This window comes from Pleurodeles waltl, chromosome 4_1, assembly GCF_031143425.1.
Source record: "Pleurodeles waltl isolate 20211129_DDA chromosome 4_1, aPleWal1.hap1.20221129, whole genome shotgun sequence".
Classification (NCBI taxonomy): domain Eukaryota; kingdom Metazoa; phylum Chordata; class Amphibia; order Caudata; family Salamandridae; genus Pleurodeles; species Pleurodeles waltl.
The window spans coordinates 232,093,652-232,116,859 of NC_090442.1; the positions used below are offsets into that span (position 1 = coordinate 232,093,652).

Here is a 23,208-nt window from a genome sequence, read left to right on the forward strand (position 1 = left end):
TCACTACCAGACCTCTCAATTTGCCTATTAGTTCACTACTTCACCTTTCCTTCTCCTCTTTCTCACATTCTAGTTCTATTCTCTTTCCCTAGCCTCTCTAAACATCACACACCTTTCTGGCTACTTGCACTTCTCTAAATGACTTTCTCGGTCATCAATTCCTTTCCCTCTCCTGTTCTCCGTTTCTCCACCCCACACACAAACACATCTCTCTCTGGACCTCATTTTCCATTTCAACTCCCACCCCACCATAACTATCTCTCTCAACCTTTCTCTCTGCCTCACAACAACCTCTTTATATCTCGCTACCTCTTTATAAGCCTCACCTCCCATTCTCTATTTCACGTCTCTAAACCTACTCTTTTCGCTCTATTCCAAATTTCTCCTTCCATCCCTCTCTCTCTCTCCCATCCTCTCTCTCCCATCCTCTCTCTCCCTTCCTCTCTCTCCCTTCCTCTCTCTCCCTTCCTCTCTCTCCCTTCCTCTCTCTCCCTTCCTCTCTACCCTACTAGTTACTTTACCTGAACCATTGTCCTACACCTCTTCTCATTTTACTCTCTATCTTTCTCTAATTCACCTTCTTTCTCTGCCTCTTTCTACATTTCATACTCCCCATCTGTGTCTCTCGCTATCTCACTCCAAAACCTTATCTATTTCTCTATGTAGGAAGATGGCTCTCTATATGGTGCAATAAAAAGAAGTACACCGTGCAGACACTCCAGTGGATCCCCAACTGGTTTGCAGAGGCAAAAGTAGATAGGACTAATGTTCTATTTTGTGGTAGTGTAGGCGAACAATTAAGCTTATCAGGGGTAGTGCTACGCATTTGTCATACTCACAGAGGAAGTAAATGAGACACACACTCAAAGAGTAGGTTTCAGACCCAAGAACTTCGGGATCAGGTAAGCGCTTTTTAAGCATGAATACTTTTCAGTATAAAAAATCAACACTTAGTGCAATTCTCAGAGTTCTCCAATGTTAACCTGTGGAGGAAAACCATTCAGCAAATACAGGGTTAACAACGACTTACGAGGCAAGTATCAGAGAGTTGAGTTAAGTACTGGGCACTGATCAGAACCACACCTGCAGGTCACACTTGGCAGCACTGGGGTAGCTGGGTGCAGTAACGGGTCGGGTGTCCAATGGTTTCCTATGGACATTTGGTAAACATGAAAACAGGCTGCAGACTCTGGCTAGGAAGCTAGCAGGGGACAACAAACAGGTAGGTTGTAGACTTGGGACGTAGGTGCACCTCTGGTCTTTTTCTCCAGGCCCCAGGGGTGACTGATGCAGGGGTGTCCTTAGGCATCAGGTTTCTCGTGGTCAGGGGGTCTTGTGTGTTGAGGCTACTGGCATCGTCGGGGAGTCCAACAGGGGAAGACTCAGGGTGGACTCAGGCTCAGAGGAGCTGGGGGACATAGTTGGCACCAGTGACCCATCTCAGATGGGGTCAGGGGCGACAGGTGCAGTAGGTGCCCTGCGTGCAGGGTCTACAGGCAACTTGACTTGGGAGAGTCCAAGATGGGTGAGACCACACTGGACCCAAACTCTGGACAGCTGGGGGACCTTGGTGGCACCCGTTGGTTGGGTTCACCTTGGATCGTGGAGATCAAGTGCAGAGGTCTCTTGGGGTGTCGGTGTAGGAAAGTAGCCTCTTCCTAGCTTGGATGCCCCCACTTTTGGCCTGTTTGTAAATGTGTTTGACTGTGTCTACTGGGATCCTGCTTATCAGGACCCCAGTAGTTATGCTCTCTCCCTAAAATTGTGGTTATTGCATACTGGTAATCCATTATTTCACCCATAATAGGCATACTGGTGCCCCCTTATAAGTCCCTAGTATATGGTACCTACATACCCAGGGCATTGGGGTTCCAGGGGATATCTATGGGCTGCAGCATTTCTTTTGCCACCCATAGGGATCCCATGCAAAGGCTTCTACAGGACTGCCTTTGCAGCCTGTGTGAAAAGGTGCATGCACCCTTTCACTGCCATTTACACTGTACCAGGTCACTTATAAGTCACCCTTGCAGTAGGCCCTCCAGCCCTGAGGGCAGGGTGCAGAATACCTGTGTGTGAGGGCACTCCTGCACTAGCAGAGGTTCCCCCACGACCTCCAGGACCATTTTCCCAGACTTCGTGAATGTGGGGACACCATTACACGCGTGTACTGGACATAGGTCACTACCTATGTCCAGCTACATAATGGTAACTCCGAACATAGGCATGTTTGGTATTAAACATGTTGGAATCATACCCCAATGCTTGTGCAAGCATTGGTTGTCTGATTCCATGCACCCTGGGGGCTCCTTAGGGGACCCCCAGTATTGCCATTCCAGCCTTCTGGGGTTTTCCAGGCAGCCCCAGCTGCTGCCACCTCTCAGATAGGTTCCTGCCCTCCTGTTGCTTGAGCAGGAAGGCAGAACAAAGGATCTCATTTGGGAGAGGGCTGTTGCACTCACTCCCTTTGGAAATGGATGTTACAGGCTTGGGAGTGGTAGGCTCCCCAAGCCACTGGAAATGCTTTGAAGGGCACAGATGGTGTCCTCCTTGCATAATCCAGTCTACACCAGTTCAGGGACCCCCAGACCCTGCTCTGGAGCGAAAATGGACAAAGGAAAGGGGAGTGACCACCCCCCTGTCCAACACCACCCCAGGGGTGGTGCTCAGAGCTCCTCCAGAGGGTCCCTGGGTTCTGCCATCTTGGATTCCAAGTTGGCAGAAGACTCTGGGAGCATTTGAGTGACCAGTACCAGCAGGTGATGTCAGAGGTTTCCCCTGCTAGGTGCTTACCTGTGTAGCTGACCAATCCCCCTTTCAGGGCTATTTGGGGTCTCTCTCTTGGGTGATTCTTCAGTTAAAGATTGCAAGACAGCAGCAGAAATCCTCTGCATCCACCTTCTTACCGAAGAAACTGCATCTGGACCCTCCTGGAACTCTAGAAACTGCAACAAAGAAGCAAGACGAGTTCTGCAACATTGTATCTCCAGCTCCTGCTTGCAACTGCAACTGTTTCCCGGTCGTGCATCCTCAGAGGACAGCCTGTCTTCAGCCTGCACCAGAAGAACAAAGGAATTTCCCTTGGAGTGAAGGAGTCACTCCCCTGCTTCAGCAGGCACCTCTCAGCATCGACGACCAGCGGCGTGGGGCCCCTCTCCTAATAAGCTGCGTGGATCCTGCCTCATGGGTGGTGGACTGAAGTGGTCTCGACAGTCCTGACGTCCTACTGTCCAACTTTGGTGGAGGTAAGAGCTTCCCTCCCCATGCAAGACAGTACCCCTATCCACCTCGTGTTTTGCAGTTGTCAAGGCTTGTTGACACCCTTCCAGGAAGTTCTACGTGCACCGTGCAGCTCCGGCCCCCAGCACTATCCTGTGACGCACGACTTCCTGGGTGGTTCTCCGGTGGCGTGGGGCCCTTTGTTGCAGTGCTGTGGCGGCCTTCTTTTGCACCTTCTTTGTCCCCGTTCTGTGGGACTCCTGTGCGTGCTGCCTGGTCTTCTGAGGGCTCTGAGTTGCTGAGAGCCCCCTCTGACTACCTCTCCTGGATAGAGTCCACCAGGTCCCTCTAGGTCCCGGGCAGCAGCATTTTCCACTAACCGCGAGCTTTCGGTGTGCCAAGGCTTGTTGGCGGAATCCAGCGACGCAAACCAGACTGCATCCATCCGGCGTGGGATATCCTCTGCACCAACCAGGATCCCTCATCAGTCTTCTTGAGTGCAGTACTGACTCTTGTTCTTCACCGGTGGTTCTTCTTTTGCACCTTCAACCGGGTTAGCAGGGGTTTCTGTTCTCCCTGAACTATTCTGTGCTTCTTGGACTCGGTCCCTTTCTTCCACAGGTCTTCAGGTCCAGGAATCCACTGTTGGTGTCTTACAGTCTCTTCTGGTTCTTGCATTATCTTCTTTCTTGTGTTCTTGTGCGTTCTGTGATTTACTCCTGCTTTCCTGGGCTCTGGGGTGGGTTCTATTACTTACCTTTGGTGTTTTCTAATACTCCCAGCGCCCCTCTACACATTACACTTGCCTAAGTGGAAAACAGACATTCGCTTTCTTAGTATATGGTTTGTGTTCCCCCAGGCCCATTTCTAACTATTGTGATTTTCACTATTTACACTGTTTTCTAACCGTTTTTACAGCTATTTCTGCATTCTAGTGTATATAATTTGTGTATGACTTACCTCCTAAGGGAGTATAGTCTCAATAGTATTTTTGGCATTTGTGTCACCAAAATAAAGTACCTTTATTTTTGTAACACTGAGTATTTTCTTTCATGTGTGTGATTACTGTGTGACTACAATGGTATTGCATGAGCGTTGCATGTGTCCTAGATAAGCCTTGGCTGCTCAGCTACAGCTACCTCAAGAGAGCCTGTCTTATAGACAATGCCTACATTTCACTAATAAGGGATAACTAGCCCTGGTATAATGTGTAAGTACCTTATGTACCCACTACAAACCAGGCCAGCCTTCTACAGTCAGGTCTTTGCTGCTCCAGAGGCAGCAGAGTCATGTCTTGAGACTTTGTTGTAAAGCAGAGCTGCTGCTCACAGGAGTCTTGAGTTTTTATGAAAGGCAGGCAGTCCTGCTGGGTTTCTTGGAGGCTCAGCTGCAGGACAAGTTTGATTTTGGGGCAGAGTCAGTCGAGGTCAGCAGGAAGGCCGGAGGGGCTGGTTCCAAGTCAACTGCTTCTTCTTTTCCTCTTCTGCCGGTGCGACTCTTCTTTGTCCTTCGCTTCTCAGGTCTTCAGGGTCTGTGATCTAGAGTTCAAGGGTGCCACCTAAATACTCAAATTAGGGGCATTACAGGGAGTGCCAGGCGGTAGCCAATGGGCTGCCCACCCTTAGGGTGACTACACTATTTATATGACCACTTTTGCTGGGAAGTGGGCATAACTCTAACCATAATGGCCTATTCCTTCCAAACAAGATGGAGGAATTTGAAAAGTGGTGTCCCCTTTAGCTCGTCCACCTTAAAGGTGAGACTGGTATGAAGTTGGCACACCTCCTAATCTGCCTAATTTTCCCGGCTGTGCTGCTGCCAAAAGTGGGTTCCGGACAGGGGGTGGGGGTCATCTCCACCATCTAGAGAGACCTGGGTCGCATTACAAAGAAGGCTAGGCCTTTGAAGCTTCCCACCCTGGAATGTGCATCCTGCCTGGGTGAGGTGATAACACCCTGCGCAGGGCAGTCTTTTATCTCCGGCCCTCGAGTGCACTGGCTCTCAGCTTGGGGGGGTAGAAATGTGTGCATGGTGCCTCAAAGGATCAGGACCAGTCAGTCAACTCACTAGTAGCTGGTAGGTTTTCAGGGGGCACCTCTAAGGTGTCCTCTGGGTGCAGTTATTAATAAATCCCTCTGGCATCAGTGAGGGTTTATTAATCTGAGAAGTTTATACCAAACATCCCTATATTCAGAGAAGCCCTCATGTAGCTGGGGAACTTGTAGTGACACGTGTCCAGCACATGCACTGAAAATGGCTTCCTTGGTCACTTACTAAGTCTGAGAATTGACAAAAATATAGCAGGGACATATCTGCTTATGCAGATATGCCCTCACATGTAATATAATACACCCTGCTTTAGGGCTGTAAGGTGTGCTAGAGAAGTGACTTACATATTTGCATGCAGTGCTTAGTAGACATGGCACACAGGCTGTGCCATATCGTGTTGTCCCTTTTGTCTGCACCAAGACACGCAGCCTGCAATGGCAGCTGGTCATGTGCTTGGTGAGGGGTCTCTTAGGGTGGCACAAATTGTGCTGCAGCCCTAAGAGACCCTCCTTAGTACCCCAGGCCCTATGTACCAGGGGTACCATTTACTAGGAACTCACAGTGGGTGCTAAAGGTTTTGCCAATTGGACAAAAAGACTAAGCAGTTTTGGGGGAAAAAGATCTGGCACTGGGGTTCTGGTTAGTAGGAACCCAGTGTACTTTCAGTCGAAATTACACCAGAAACCAGGCAAAAAGTGGAGGGTGACCACGTCAAAAGAGGCACTTTCCTACACTCTGCTTCTCTTTCTCTACCTGCATCTCACTCTTTCTACCTTTGCTTATCTTTCTTTCTGGCTGCCTCACCTTTCTATTTTTACTTTACTAACCTCCCTACCTTATATATCTTTCTACGTCTTCTCTATTGCTTCCCTTTTCTCTACTTCACTGCCCTTACTATACTTTTCTATTTATCTCCTTGTACATCTCTTGTATTCTGCCCGATTCCATTTCTCTTATTCAACAGGGCCACACATAACTGTATAGCCAGAGAAGTGCACATATAAAGGGAAGAGGAGTGACAAGGTAGTTAGGGGAAGAGAATTTAGGAGACAATTATTAGATATTTATCAATGGAATTGTGAAAACCCTCAGAACACCTCTCTTTGATTATAACTGATGTAGCAACAACACCATTAGTGAAGGGGGATATATTTGTGGTTACATTCAGCAATTAAAGCTACAATTTCAAGGACTATATGCAGAGATTTGTATTATTCTTGCGAGGAAATGGGGTGCATTATATGGTGTGGTTGTGTGACCTTACCGTATAATACGCTAACCAGCCCCTTTAGGCTGCCCTCTGTCCCCATTGCTACTTGCTCTCACTATAAAACTACTGGCAGATGCAATTCACTCCACTGAGACAGTTTGGAGTTCAGAATCTCAAACATGGCAGGAGAGGAGGAAAAAGTCTCCCTATGCGGATGACATTCTGCTTTACGCCACCGAAGCGGAGACCAGTATTCCTGCGATCCTTTGTACATTTGAGTCATATGGGGCTCACCCGGGATACCACATCAACTGGAACAAATCGGTGCTCTGTCATCCCTACACCCCCCCTGAACACTGCTGTCTCCCTTGGGTGCTGCAGGTAGTGACATAAGATTTTCAATACTTGGGTATATATGTCATACTCCACCAAGAGCAATGTTTTACTAGAAGCGTAGGATGGGCGATACAGTTGTTTCGAGATGATGTGGAGAGATGGTGTACGCTGCCCCTCACCCTGTTGGGGATGGCAGCCACGTTTAAGATGATTACTGTCTCAAAATTATTGTACGTCATCCAAAACACCTACTATCCTCTTCCTGCGATGACATTTGTTGTACAAGAGAGCGATCTGCGCTCCCTACTATGGAGTGGTGGGCATCTCAGAGTAGCTCTCTCCATGCTTCAACGCAACCCTTACAACGGTGGGATTGCCCTCCCAGATGTTAGAGCCTACTACTGGGCAGCACATGTGATGGCAGCGAATGACTTGGTGTTTGCCCCACATGATCACTCCACTTATCGGTCGGAGGACACCCAGTTTCCTCATCTCGCCTCTTTTCATTTCCTGTACGGAGGAGAGGGAGTGTGATGCCTCCTGCCAGCTACACAGGTGGCCGTGGAGGCCTAGCAGAGAGTGACTGGCTGTATACCTTGGGCGGGTAAGATGACTTCGACAATGCTGCCTTGGGAGGGTGCCTGGTTGAAAGTAATTGGAAAAACTTAAGAGGATTTGGTGCCTGGGATCTACTGAGAATTTCCCCACACAGGGGACATCCTGGGGAGAAGTGGGGGGTCAGCTGATGCAGTTAGTGTCACATATAAGTGAAAACTCCATGCATCATAACCAATTCCTGAAGTATGCTCAGCTCCGACACACCAGTCTGGCAGACGGCTTATAGATGCTGGACTTAACTGTCCTCCAAAGCTATCTCCCTTACGTATAAGACACTCAACAACCACATGCTGAATAGACTGGGGAAAGGGAGGGAAAGCTGGAGCCAGAAGGTGGGAGAGTTGGCAGATGATAATTTAGAGGCGGCCCAGAAGCACCCAAGGGAAGTGGGAATAAAATTCCACCTGCCCCAGATTCTTCTCAAAATTCTCCATCAAGTATATTAGGATAGAGACCGATTACATGGTAGGGGATGGGGGACTTCCCCGAACTGTCTTCAGTGTGGGGAGGTAAGGGGATGCTACATTCCCACATTGTGGAGCTGCCCCGATATCCAGGGACACTGGACGCGGGTGGTAAGAGAGTTGGGAAGGGTGGTAGATGAAGCTGTTCTTTTTGACACCAAGTAAATCCTGTTGGGAATACCAGATGATGTCAATGATCCCAGGACGCGGCTTCTCTTTTGTAATCTGGTACTGGTGGTAGACAAGTGTGATGTAGTACAATATGGGGGGGGCGAGTGTCAGAATTCCTGTTGTTGCAAGAATGGAGGAGGGGGATGGATCTCTATATGGCAACTGAGATGGGATGCCTGCACAAATTTCAGAAAGTCTGGGCGGGGTGGACCAAGCACGACAGCTTGACTCTTCCATCGGGAAGTGAGACTCTGTGGTAGGGTGGCGCAATGAAGACAAGTAGCCTGTGGTTAAATGATATGTAGAGTTTATTATTTTTAAGAGTTTTTAGATGATTTTTAGGTTTATGAGTGCAGTTGGTCACTACTATTCTGATCCTCTTCTTGTCGTCTTCTCTTCGCAGGGCTCACAGGAGGCGCATGTGAAAAGAGAACGGAAACAGACAACGGTAAGTGGTATATTATGGACTACTCTTTTGTCTCCCTATCCTTAGTCGTGTTCTGTCTCTTTTATTCTATATGCTTTCTGTATGTGTTGTGTCCTCTCTTCCTCTTCTCTTTTCCCTGTTTTCTTTTCCCCTTTTCTGTACCTCTTTTCGTACTTTGCAGGGTTTTCTCTCTCCTTTTCTTGTTTTCACATGGCTATTGCGACCTTCTCCGTAGGGCGTTTTCCTTTCCTTTTTCTTTCTGTCTAATGTATGTCTTGCCGCCTTTTCTCTTGACCTATCTCACTCGATCGAGACTTTCTCTTCAATATCTCGGTTGTGAGACAACTGTTATCGCTCTCCCTCTGTTGCCCCTACGTTTTTCTCATGGTTGCACTCTCTCGGCGTATTCCTACCCTGTCTGTCAACCAATTTGCCTTGGGTCTCTTTATTACCCGTGCCTCTGCGCTGTCCTGCTGTCCTGGCGCCGCTTCTGATGTCCTCGCCGCTGATCTCTCCACGACCGGCGCCTGGAACTCTTTTGTCGCAGTCCTCGCTCCCTCCTCTGTCTGCCGCCTCGCCAAGGGTTTGCACTCCGGTTCCCTCGTTGCCGCCTTTCGCTCCGTCCTGGTCATTCTTTTGTATCCAGGTGACTGCACGAAGCAGAGGGGTCTCCGCCCGGAGGACTTCGGGGTCGGAAGTGTTCTGTGTCCCAAAGCCCCCAGGGTACGACAGGTACAACTAAGATAGCGTTGGCCCGTCACAGACTCCAACGACATGACAGAAATGTACTGTACGTGGTAACATTGCTGTAATTGTTCTTGTCTAGTCTTGCTATTAGCTATGGAACTGACATGCTACAGTCTGATATAATTAAATGGGTAGGTGTATGCGAGCCTCCTGCTTAGTTCATTGTTTCCTGTTGGGTGCACAGTGGCACTTCTATACATTGTTTATTGCATTATCCAGAAAACCAGTAAACCTAATAAAGATATCTTTAAAAAAAAAAAAAAACCTCAGTAGTTGTAGTTCCGAGCAGAAAGGCTTACACGTGGAAACAAGTGTAAAACATTTAAACAGAACCAAAACAATTGAAGAAGAAATCAACTAGACACCAAAGAAGTTTGACATCTATTTTTTTTTAAATAGACTGCATTTTTATGTCTTTTTAGCCACAACAACGTAATAGATCCATTGTCCCAGAACCCACACCAGGAATGAGTTCGGCCGGTCACCAGTTGGAGTTCCATGGTGATGTGATCTTGCCGAAGATCATACTTCTGTCTTTTCGGTGTTGAGCTTGAGCTAATTGGCTTACAATCAGTTTTTGTTTTCGGTCATTTAGGCAATTAACTTGCTTCTTCTGTTGGGGGGCTTATCCGAGAAGGAGAGCACGAGTTGCGGTTCGTCAGTGTAGGAGAGGAAGTTGATGATGTGTGCATGGATGACATCGGCCAACGGGATCAAGGATGCATTGGAGAGGGTGGGGTTAAGTGACGAACCCTGAGGCACTTGACAGATGAGTTTGCAGGCTTCTGAGGAATGAGGTGGCAGGATGGCAGCTTGTGTTATGTCTCTTAAAAAGGCGCAGACCAAGTGAAGAGCAGGTTGTTTGATGTCAATACTGTACAGTCACCTGATGAGGATAGGGTGTGAGACCATGTAAAATGCTGCAAAGAGATCCAGGAGAATGAGAAAATATCTCTACTCCGTCATCACAATATCTGTGGTAGCAATGAGTGTTGGTTCTGTGCTATGGTTGGGCCTGAATTCGGCCTATGTGCCATTGAGGAGCTGGTGGTTGCTGAGTTGAATGAGGTGTTGAAGATGAGTGTTAGTGCTTGCTGATCGGTAGGAGCCCCTTGGTGAGGGCATGGTGGGGGTAAAGGTCAGAGGGGGCCCTCAAGTGGATGGCTTTCATGGTAAAAGTGATTTCAACGGTGGCGATGACAGGCCCCGAAGTCAGGGTTCATTCTTCTGCTGTGATAGGAGGTTGAGTTGTGACTTTGACAGGATCTGGTTGAAGATTGAAGATGCTGTATATGAAGGTGAGGTTACAGAAGAATTCCAAGAGCTTGTTGCAAAGGTCTTGTAAGGGGGTAATGTTGCTGGAGACAGCAGGAGGCGTGGTGAATTCTTTGGTGAAGATTTTCTTGCTGCTTTTAGTGCTGAGTCAATGAGATCTGTAAGAGCTCTGCAAGTGGCATTTCAAATCTGCTAGTGATAGCATCTTACGGCTGATTTGAAGATGCCTATCTGTGGTGTCTTGGCTTGTTCTCCATTTTGCTCCAGTTACTTGCAGGGGTGTTTCATCAGGATGAGTTCCTGTGGTCAGGTTCTTGCCATTGGATTGCACTTAAAGGAAGCAAAGGTGTTAGTGCATGTGGTGATTCAGCTGCTGAGGTTCTTGATGTCTTTTGTCAACTTGCTGGCGTGCTTCGGCAGGTAAATGCAAAGTGTGGAAGTTCACTTCTCTTCTGAGATGCTTTTCCAGCTGTGGTCCCCGGTGGCGGTAGGTCTGTGGTGGGGCAAGATGGGTGGTGCAACTGAATAGGGGGTGGATTGTCCAGGTCATAGTTGCTGTCTTGTCAACTGTGATGTTGCTAATTGAGGAGAAAATGAGGTCTAACAGGTGTATGGTTGTATGGGTGTGTTCGTTAACGTGTTTGGTGAGGCCAAGGTTCGAAGGTTTCTAGGCGGGCCACAGTGTTTGGGTTGGTGCAGTCTTCTAGGTGAATGTTAAGTTCTGCCGGGGGATGAAAGTGCTGGTGTTAATGATGAGGGGTGTGAAGAAGTATGGGATGTCCCTGGTGAGGTGTACAGGGTCCTGGTGTTCGGCAGACAAGGGTTCCGCCCAGGGAGAAGTTGGCTGTGATGCATACCTTGAACGCAAGGTGTCCCATGTAGTTGGTGGGGGGGGGGTGTCTATGTAGGTGATGCAGCTGATGGTATCTTTGAATACAATGGCAACGCCACCTCTGGGCTTGTGCTTACGGTCTTACCTCACAATCTTGTAGCAGACAGGGATGACTGTAACGATGTCTGGTGCAGAGTTTGAGTTTAGTCATGTTTTCATGAGGTAGCGCAGGTCTGGAGCATGGTCATGCAGTATGTCCCAAATCTCCATGTGTATTTGGTGTGCGAGCATGCATGAGAATGTGGCATATTGTGTGGGTGGTGTTTAGGTGGATGGTTTATTTGAGTGTGAGCACATTGGATGCCGGGTGCTGTTGGCACACAGGTGCTGGGTCTAGGGTATGGGAGAGTGCCTGAGAACTTGCAGGAGGTGCATGTGGCAGCAGTGCAGTGAGCAGGGGCCGTAGTTGAGGCCACGGAGGAGCATGGCAGTGTAGTGGTGGGTATGGGGAGAATGATGGTTCCTGATGCTCGGCCAGGCACAGAGGTCTCAGACGGGCAGGCCTTTGGCACACCAGCAACACACCCGCTGAGCAGCCATGTTACATCTATCATTAAGTTGGTCCTGGTAGGGAGAGGAGAAATGAGTGCAGGGCCCTGTGGGCAGAAAACCAGTGATGTCACTTTCCATGACTGGTAGTGTCAAAACAACTCTATCAAAATAATTAAAAGTATGCCAAGCCTTAAAAAAGTATTTGCTAGAGAATCTGGTCATTTACACGAGATATTAGGTAGGGCATTTCCTAGCACTCTATGACTTGATGTTTCAAGATAACTTGGGTGAGGACACTTTCCAATCTGGCCTAACCCAAAGACTACACCGTTAATCCAACTGTCTATGTTACACCGTGGAGACTAGTCAATAACATAGTTGCAACTGCAAACAAATAGCAAGCATTTTGGATTTCTCAGATTACATGAACGTACTAAAAACAGAGGCAAGTTAATTAATCTTGCAAATATCAGCAATCTTATAAGGACATCAGCACAAGTAAAATGTTTTGAAATATTATCAAGAATGTATAGTCTTTTAATTCAGAACAGAAAATGTCAGGTACAAAAGATGGAGAAAACTCTATAATGCCCTACATGCAGTTTGTTAACTAAACAAATGCACAATCCCTACCTGGACAAGAGCATAGAAGATTTTTAAGATCTGTTTCTGGAGCAACCCAGAGTAGGGAGAAGCATCAGGAAGGAGTTGGATGATCTGCTGCTGAAGTCGGGGCAAGAAAATCTGCATGGCTGCTATTAACGGCTCTCGCTCCTCTGCTTTCTTGTATCTTCAAGACATATTAAATTTAGGACTTCAAGTGACTCAATAAAATGCAATTCAGAAACAGACAAGTTTGAAAAACATACACAATGACAACTAGAAAGAAATGAGCAATGTTGAAAAATAAGTGTAAAACATCTTAAACCGTCAACGGCTAATTATATAAAAATAGCAATAGACATATCTATGCTCATTTCAGACTTCTTTGTTCGTGCACTTCGTAAACATAAGCATACGTTTAAGAAAATCCAACCTGCAATAGATTTAAGAGCAAAATGTCAGCAATTCTGACTGCAAAAGAAAAACAGGAATTAGATGTTAAGGAACAAGTTACTTACCTTTGGTATCGCCTTACCTGGTAGAGATTATACCTAGCTGCATATTAGAATTATCTCAGGAATCAGACTGAATCTGAAAGATTTTTCGTAAGCAGTACCCTTGCGTGCCGGTAGACGTCATTGATCAGCTTTGCGTGCGGCACCTACGTAGGCGCTACCCAGGTGCGCAGATGTCAGTTTCTTTTCAACGCAGAGCCATGAAAAACACTGACCACTGGTGTGGAAAACTAAAAGGAATATAGCCCTGTCCCTAGAAATCCATTTGCAGAGAAGAGAGGATGGGTGGGCCCATAAGAAAGCTGCAGCTAGATATGGTCTACCAGATAAGGCATTACTGAAGATAATATAAATACAAAATACACTGTTCCCCAGAGAAAAGAAGAAGAACACAGGACAACCCTTATGCTAGAAGCAAGTGCCCTCACACACCCAATTGGATGTCATGCTTCATCATCGGGCAAACTTCTCGTCAGACCAGAGCTGCAATGTCTGACGGGCACCCCTGTAAGAGGGCTCTTTGCCGGAGATCTTTTCTCAGTAGCACTGTGCCGTGATGAAACAAACGTAGAGAGATCAATACCCACCTACAGGCACTACAGAAAGAAGGAGAGAGAGAAAAAGGATTGAAAATTGGCTCAAAACCCGGACAGGACACCAAATTTTAATGATCAGGAAAGGGTGATGGCCAAAGCAATAAAAACATATAAAGGAGAGTGGGGAATGAGATAATGCTCAGACACTCTCATAATACAAGTGGAGGCAGGTGATAAGGGACTGTCTTAAACCCCTGGAGACAGGATCAACATGTTTCGTGTCTAAACGGTCCAAATGGATCCATCGACACTTCATCAGGACCAAAAAAAACTCAACTAAACACTTCTCCTATTGATTAAATCTCAAGACCTCGATGTGTCACAAACTGGCAGTCACATTAAACTTCAGTCACTTACTACAAAAAGACTGCACGTCAGGCTAGTCTAATGTAAGGGTCAACCTACCCATGGCTGTGCTCCTGTATCGACGTCCTGTGCTGAGGATTGCCATCTCTCAATGATTATGCTTTCCCCTTGGCTCATGTTTACCTATGGAGCCGGATCCTAAATGTGGGACGGTTGACCCTTACTTTAGACTAGCCTGACGTGCCGCCTTTTTGAAGTAAGTGACTGAAGTTTAATGTGACTGACTTACAGGGGTGCCAATCAGACATTGCAGTGCCGGTCTGACGAGGAGCTTGCCCGATGATGAAGCATGACATCCAATTGGGTGTGTGAGGGCACTTGCTTCTAGCATAAGGGTTGCCCTGTGTTGTTCTTTTCTCTGGGGAACAGTGTATTTTGTATTTATATTAAGTAGTTTTGGGAGGTCATACGCTGGACCGTTAATCTCCCTGTCCCTCATTTTCTGTTTATTACTGAAGGTAAGAAACTTGTTTATCTGACACAGACTTCTAGCTGCAGATTCCATACCTTAGAATAGATACCCAAGCCATACCATCCCCGGAGGTGGGTCTGCGGACCAATTTCAGATGAGGAAGTCCCCTGCAGGACCCAGAGGGGAAAATGCCCATCACACCAGACCTGACTGTCTAGGCAGCAATGTTTGGTAAATGTGTGCATGGAGTCCCATATTGCTGCCTGGCAGATATCCAAGACTGGAACGCTGCCTGTTAACGCAGTGGTTGCAGCTTTGTCTCTGGTGGAATGAGTGTGCAAGGCCTCAGGGGGTTGCTTATTGACCAATGAGTAGCAGATTTTAATGCAGAGCACAATTCCATCTGGAGATGGTCCTTTTCTGCAGACCACAAAACTTTCCAGCTCTGACATACCCCACAAAGGATTGATCGTCCAACCAGAATTCCCATGTGCTTGTTAGGGATCCAGACAATGGAGACGCTCCTCATCCTTGGAAGGATTCTAGTGATGGTTTGACCTATATGAAAGGGTGTGACCACCTTTGGAAGAAAGGAAGCCCAAGTGTGAAGCACTTATTTGTCAGGATGAATAGATAGATGGATAGAGCTGCTTAGATGATAAGGCCTGTAGCTCACGGATTCATTGGGCAGAAGTTATAGACACAAGGAAAGTAGTTTTGATGGTGAGCAACTGCAGGGTACAATTGTGAAGCTGCTCTAAGGGAGCACGCATCAAGAATGTGAAAACCAGAAGTCCCACTGAGGCATGATAATGGCAGAAGAGGGAAAAAGATGAACTAAACTTTCCAAGAACCTATGCACAATAGGAAATTTGAAAAAAGAGGATTGATCAGGTAATCTGAGGAATGCAGATATAGCAGAGCAGAGCCCTGATGGGCAAGAGATTGAATGACAAGAAGAAGCTGAGAAAGGGTGTCAAGAAAAGGGACCAACATTTCTGTCAGAATACCAGGCTGCACATTTTTTCCAACGGCAGGCGTATACCGTCTTGGTGGAGGAACGCCTGGCAGACGTAGGATGGAAGATCAAAGGCTGTCAACTGCCGCTGCTCTATCTCCACACAAGAAGGTGGAAACTGGACAGGTTTGGGAGGTCTATGGAAATCATCAAAAGTCAGTCAACACCTCAAGTCATGTGAGCAAACAAAGCCGCGGGAAAAGTCCTACTGATCTAAAGAAAAGGTAGACGCCTATTAATATCTGTATTAGGTCCTATTCTATCAAATGGCAAAAGGAAGTCCACCTCTACAGATTCAACTTAAAAACATCTCTTGGACATCAAACCAGTCATGAAGACACTACGCACAACCGTATAGCGGTTGAAATATAAAAGCTGTAACAGTCTAAAAAAGTACCTCAACATAGGGTTACTTCCTTTAGGGATATATCACTCACCCATGGATGAATATAAATTAATCCCAAGGGGGGCAGGGGGCATCCAGAAATCAGTCAGCCCTTTAAAACCTTGAATAAACGAACAAAATGTCCTGAAAAAGGTGTGGCCAAGAGTGATAATAATCCTTAAGGCATAGAGTGTAAACTAAAATGCCTACCTCTAGACTCAATTCAAGAGCCAAACCTTATTCAAAAACACATTAGTGGTTGTGAACAAATCACTGAATTTCAGAGAAAAAACAACAAACAGATGCCTGTATTGAAGGCCTCTATCCTCAAAATAAGGTTCTGCAGCCTCCAAAAGTAACTATATGTATAAGGCAACTTAACCAAACAAAAAAAAAAAAAAAAGAAGAAGAAAGACAGAAAGAAAACTAATCGTTGCTTAGCGCTACCTGAACAAAAGCCCACAGTCCAGGACTCAATCCTCAAGGTAGCTCCGTATTGGAGTCTGGGATTAAAACGGGGATGTCAATGCCGGAGGGCGCTGGCGGCGCCAGGAGCAACGGGCTTCTGGACCGGCGCCTGGGGAGGTTGAGGTGGCACAACGACCTTCGGTCCAGATCCAGAAATGGATCTCTGGGGCCCCACTGGTGCTGGGGGAGAACCAGCAGGGCCCCTGACACACCTGCAAAGCCTGATGGTGCGCCGGAGGAGTCAGCCCACCCAAATATGATGCACATGGAGTCAAACAATTCCTTTGGTTGGGTGGGGGGGGGGGTCACTCCAGCTCATTGAAACTCAGGGAAGCGAGGAGTTGATCCAGGCGCAAGGTCAAAAGCAAAGCGAGGCCAAGAGTGTGGACGCTCCAGAGTCTCGACAGATGCAGCAAAGTTGAAGCACGCTTTAAGTTTTTCTGTTTGTGTCTAAACTTACCCAAATGGCACAAAGATTTTGAATAGGATGATGACCTTGAACTCTGCTACAGATCCTGGGACCTCCCTCTCAACCGGGACCTCGACTGATGCAGTCGCAAAACTGGCTACCATCAGTTTGAGGGAGTGCTCCCTCAAAATCTTCGAGTTCATGACACGACAGTTGGAGCATAACTACGGGTCGTGGTCGCGTTCGCGGCACCACAAACAAGGTGCAGGTCCATCACAGACATTGGTCGGCGACAGGCACCCAAGGAATTGAATCCAGCCTTCTTGGGTGACATCCCTGCCACACCAGGAGGATTTTTTTCTTTTTTAAAACAGTTGACAAAATGTTTTTAAAAAACTCAGTGAAAAAGCAACTGAAAGGGCAGCTCTTCCCAGATCTGCGCTGGTTGGCGTGGAAAGAAAAAAATGACATCAGCGCCCTTGGTGATACCTATATAAGGGCTGGGGGTGGCGCACACAACCCACGCAGAGCCGATCAATGCCACCTACCGGTGCCCAGGGGTACTGCTTACAAAAAGTCTTCTGGATCCTGTCTGACACTTTTGATAATTCGAAGGTAAGGAATCTGCAGCTAGAAGTCTCCATCAATTTTATTTTGTTCTGAAAAAAATGTGCCTTTAAGTTAAATTACAACTGCTAAACCTTAATTCCCATGTACACACTTTATGAACAAAACACTTAAGCACCTGCAACATGTACGACTTTGGTCTGAAATTAAGAGTGCAGGTTAAGAGGTAAAAAGGGTTTTAGCTTTTGTCTGACTTTAGTACTACTGCTTAATACTATTTTGTAATGCTTTTTAGAAGTTGAATATTTAATACAAAGTAGATAGTTTACCTTCAGTGATAGTGTATAGAGGGGACAACATATTCTTGTTGTGGATTACTCCTCATGAGCTCTCGTCAGGTTCAGACTGGATTTAGATCTTTAAGCACTTTCACACAACCTGTGCAAGATGGCTCTGTTGCAGGGCCAGTAGTGGATAAGGAAGACGCCATTCACAAATGAGATGACGTAAGTTTATAAAAGCCCCATTTAGTGCTAATGATGTTAGTTTTGTCTAATATTTCATGTTCCACGTAGGCAGGATGGAAACACACTGAGCCAAAGAAAATAAAATTCATCTCAAAGAGCAAATATCTGGTCCACAAAACAGATGAACAACTAGTTCTATATCAACTGCAGGCCCCACTAAAACAGCCACATAAAGAGGCATGCCTTTTGCACAAGAAATACATATAAGGTGATCATCACAAAATCAGCCAAAGTTTCAAACACACCTTCACTAAATGGTAAAATGGGCCAAGCTTCCTGTGGTTTGCAAGTTAAATGGTCTGTGCAGAGGTTGGTGCTCATCTATGTGCTATGCAGTGATAGCTCTAATACCTCTCAAGCTTACTAAATAGAACCAAATAAGGAATGCTGTTCTGTTGGGGAATTCAAGGGTGGAAAATCTTGATCCACAAAGGGAACAATGACAGTGACATTTTGCTTGATAGATAAAGGTAGTAACGGCGTAGGTTAACTTTCCAAACATGATTTTGATGAAAGGAACGGAGACACGCGTGTTCTGACAATCCTTCTACTCCCATAAACTGGGACCAAATTTTGTCAGAGCGAATGCTGGCTTTTAAACAGTGCTAGCAGGCATGATGTTAATATGTCTAGCAAGAATACTATGCAGCAGACAGGTAATCTGTAGTGAATTAGACTCTACAAATTAAGAATTATTCAGCTTTCCCACATACAGCATCTGTTGAAAAGTTTCTGGGAAACAAGAACTGACCACACCAGTTTCATCTAACTTGCCTGTGTTTCTTATATTAGGCATACAGTAGAACCATTATTCCACTTACCATAAATTTTGAACAGGAAAAAATAGCTGCTTTACATATGACATAGTAGGGTCAATTACACAATATGCCATGGTTTGGTAGTATGGATTTCATTAGCTCGTCAACAGATAGCCAGCTAATAAAAATGATTAATAAATAAAAAAAAACGTAACTAAAAATGTCAGCTGAAGCAGCAATTTCTCTGCATAAAGGTACAGGTCTCTAACTGATAGACTCTGAGGGAATGATGCCGCATGAAGCAGAAAGAATCATCATTTCAGTAGCAACATACATGTTTATAAACTGGGTACACATGAACCAAAGGACACGCGGACCATTTCGACCTGATGAGTTTTTTTCCTCACTTGTCAGGGATATCGAAAAGTAAAGAAATCTTCACTTATTTCTTTCAAACAGGTAATAAAATCACTTACTCATATGTCTTCACAAGTTGGTATAGACAGAGCAAACTACCAAGCCAGCTACCACTGTTTTGTGACTGGAGATAAAAACCAATCTTGTCCACTACGGCTGTCCAGCGACCAGGAAAGTCATGCTTAATGATAGCTCGCAAGCACATAGTCAACTGAGACCTGGGGGGAAGGGACAGAAATAGAAGAAAAATATATAATTAAAAACAAGCTCGTTAAAAATGTCACCAATGACAAAAATGAATTCAAAGTGTAGTTTGCTGACATGAAATGGCTCAAGAGCTGGGCTGTTACTCTTATGCATCCGGAAATGGTACCAGAAACCTTAAATCTTGAAAGGATACTTTTCATATGTAAATATTCTACAATTAGATGCAAACAATTCCTGCACATGTGGTTTTTCCAGAATGCCAGGTACGGAAACAAAATACTTAGGGCCCAATAGAGTTTGGCGGAGAAGGAACTTCATGGCAATGCAACAGCGTACCCTCGCTGCCAAACTGAAGGTCCGCCTGCCTCATTTACAGTTAGGCGGACAAGCTGTATGTCGATGCCAGACACTACTCTTTATCCGCCACCAACAGACACCCCAGATGACTCAACATTGTAATGATCGTCAGAGATTTGTTCCATTTGTCCCCTGTCCTATTTTGAGCAGGCAGACAAATGGCAAGTTTTTAGTGTCCAGCACCGCCAGTTAAAACCTGGCGGTAGGGGCAGTGGAAATTTCGAAATGACCCCTCCATGCTAAAGAAGAAAACTCCCAAGGCGAGGGAGTCACAGCTTTTTTATTTCAAAAACAAAATCTTGCCTGAGAATTTTATTTTTGAAAGTAAAAAAAAAAAAAATTTACGTTTGCTGTATGGCTTCCTTATGTAGAGAAATCCACCTGTAAAACTTTCAATGCATCACCACTGTGAGGGTGGTTCCTGGAAAAGCAAGAGCCCAGCAGACATCTCTACATTTGGTGGGCAGAGAACCCCTGTCATGGCGGAAATAAAGTACTCCGCCGTGGCAACGTTACATAGTATCTCTGCCAAACTCTAAATCAGCCTTTACTCTGTCACAAAGGTACCAAAACTCAGTCCAAACTGTGTTCCCTCAAATGTCAGTTCTACAGTAACTTCTCTTCTATAATGCTTGTTACCACATTTTTGCTCCTTCTATTCAGCACCAATGGGCAGAAGGCACAGCGAAGCTCTGCCAGGATTGAACCTTATGGCTTGTACGTCCCACACAGTTGCCTGCAAGCAAGCATTTAACTCATTTGCGCAACTGACACGCATATGACCATCTCAACTCCTGATTTACAGTCCTTAAAATTACAGAAAAGCAGCTGTTAAATTTAGAGTAAAATTTAGAGTAACATTATTTCCTTCTCTGTTTCTGCAGTACATTCTGACAAATGGAGATCAATTCAAAGCTGGAGTACGTTGCACATGAAAACACCTAGGACTGAAGCCCCATAACAGTATGAAGGTACCGCCACACTCTGGTAGCCGTTCTTCCGCCATAATCCAAGTCAAATCACTCCTAAATGATCAACAACAAACATAGGGCAATCACTACCAAATGCCTGGATGCTGGAAGCCACCCTCTGAATCACTATAAGAATTCTAGTACTATAACCTTTAATGTCCAACTATTTATTCTGATCAAGCCATGTTAATTAAGAGAAATGCCAGCTAAAAGCAAACAACATGTGTAACAGCATTGTTTCATTTCCAATTACTGTTAAAGGTTTAGGGTACCACTGCTTTCAATAATCAAGATGAGAAGGGCCCATCAGTAAAGATGCAGCTGGCGTGCTTCTCAGTGCAGCTGTATTCATGGAACTGGATAAATACAGCTTTTTGAACTTGTGTTATCAGTTTACAGCTTGCTCTAAGCCACATCCCAGGCACGCTCCTGCAATATCGGGGTTGGTCTAGAATTCTGAATGTTCTTTTTGTGGAACAATTCTGGTGTGCTCTAGGGGGTCTCTACAACAGTATTTTAAAAACTGTGGGTTGTGAGCTTGATTTTTGGTTGGTCATTAAAGTCCAAGCAATAACTAGAGATGCCTTTAAATTCTGTATTGATTTTGCCACATTTGCTGCGCATCAAAGACAGGTCAAATGGCAGGCTACGTCTGCTGATACAGTGCTACTTTTTTTTTTGTTTTTAAACAAGGGGACTAGTGTTTACAAATTATTTTTCTTTCTCTGACAGCAAAGTTAAAGGAAAGTGAATTATGTGACAATCCTACCTAGGAAAAGCTGTAGGATGTCTTTTTTTTTTTTTCTTATTACACACAACAAAATGTAAATACCAGCAAATTAACCGGACACATTCAGCAGCAAAATAGAAGCATATATTTTATAATTCCGAAGTGTGATGGAAGTAAACATTTTATTTGATTTTATTAGTATAACAACAAATCAAGACACTTTACTTGGTGAAATCTGACTTCCGCACATATAACTATATTGCAAACAAAAAATTATCAGTAAAACTGTATTTCTGTGCAAATTTAGTGTACATGTCAGTGCAAAATGTGCTGTCTGTAAATGCCAGTGTGCTACCACACAATGCTTTAGTAAAAAAAAAAAAAAAAAAAAAAAAAAGAGAAACGCCCACCTCATGTCCATTAAAGCTAGGTGGGTCGCAAAATTGTGTAGTTCTAAAAAGAAGGTCTTGGTTCTAAAATGTTCAAGGAAGCACTGCTCTATAAACATATAACCACATCACCTTGAAGCCCACAATGCACTGGGACTGACTCCACCTCATTTTCCCCCTCATGCTCGGTCTGTATTTCTGCATCACATACTAAGAATATGTTTTCATAAGACATACCGTAAATATTATCCTTTTCTCTCACTGCCTCCAGGGAGGCAGAAGGGGTAATATGATACTAGAACAGAAAAAATTGTATCTGAAGCGCCTGCAACAGGTGCAATGACAAAAGGCATGGTACTGTGAAGGCCCCATTTACACTAATTATGCCTGTATTTTACTAGTGTACTCATGGCTGGGGCTTAGCAGCCCATTTTCCTTCCCTGACATTATGAACAAGAATCCTTGTTATGCCACTGTGTGGTAGATTTCCATCCTAAGCATAAAGGTGCAAGGGGCAGGCATAAAGTGTAAGAACAGGATTCAAATAATCAATCAACAAATGTATAGAGTGCACAGCTACTCAAAGAGTGTCAAAGCAGTGTCAGCAACAAAAGAAAATGAGGAAACACTCAATCTTTTCCTCTTTATTCTCAGGACCCCTGCCAGAAAGGCATCAGAAGAGTGCAGTGGTCTAGCCAGATGGTAAAGAATTATCAGGTGAAAGGCTTTGTGGGATAGCTTAAGTCCTTTAAGCCGTACTCTCTCCCCTTTGGTTAGCCAATGCAGCTGTAGCAAGCTGGCCTGCTGTGAAGTGGGTACCTAAAGGTACTTACACCAGGTCGAGGTATCCCCTCTCAGTGAAGTGTAGGCAGTTTCTAGAAGCCAAGCTCTCTAGAGGTAACTGTGGATGAGCAGCCAAGGCCTATCTAGGAGACATGGGAAGCTAATGCAATACCACTGTAGTGACACAGCACTTACACACATGAAAGAAAACATTCGGGCCCTCATTACGAGGCTGACGGTCATCAGACCGCCAGCCTCGCCGTGGCAGTCTTACTGCCGCAGAGGCAGCGGTAAAGACCACCACATTACAAGTTATGGGGTTTGGCAGAAGCCAAACCTCCACAACTCCGCCAGGTCCCGTTGACCTGAGTGCCTGGACCACCTTGCAGCATGACTGCCTTCCCTGGCACCAAACCAGCCTTGGATTGGGGGCTGGAACTGCTGTTGTTTTGAGGGGGGGGTGGGAATTGAGGAGGTTAGGGGTGGAAAGGAGAACATCAACGCATTGGGTGTGTTGCCTCTCTCCCAGTGCCCGATGTTGGAGATCTGTTATACAGCACCTATCTCACTTTGGAAACATGATGTGCATTTAGAGACCGCTACAATGACACTACCTTGGAGAGGACGATGCTGTAGGTGACCTTCTCCCCCCCCCCCGGGCTTGTAACTGGAATTGTGAGCCCTAGTGTGTTTGGAGGGCCTCCAAGGGGTACTGCGGACGGTTCACACACTGGAGACATTGTAAGGGTTCTGGTCCAAGCATTTGTTGCTACCATTGAGTGCTAGCGATGGATTTAAGAATTGCTGGGCCTGACTTTTCTTGCTCTACAACT

The 23,208-nt window shown here is 45.7% G+C and overlaps 1 protein-coding gene across 2 annotated transcripts in view; it reads right to left on the bottom strand.

Moving 5' to 3' along the window:
• IPO8 (importin 8) overlaps positions 1-23,208 on the bottom strand; it is a 650,601-nt gene that overhangs the window by 547,554 nt on the left and 79,839 nt on the right. For both annotated transcript variants that reach the window (XM_069228192.1, XM_069228193.1), the window contains exons 4-5: positions 18,998-19,156; positions 12,531-12,687 (exon numbers count right to left, since the gene is read on the bottom strand). In XM_069228192.1, the coding sequence (XP_069084293.1) occupies positions 12,531-12,687; positions 18,998-19,156 (316 nt within the window). The remainder of the gene's footprint in view (positions 1-12,530; positions 12,688-18,997; positions 19,157-23,208) is intronic.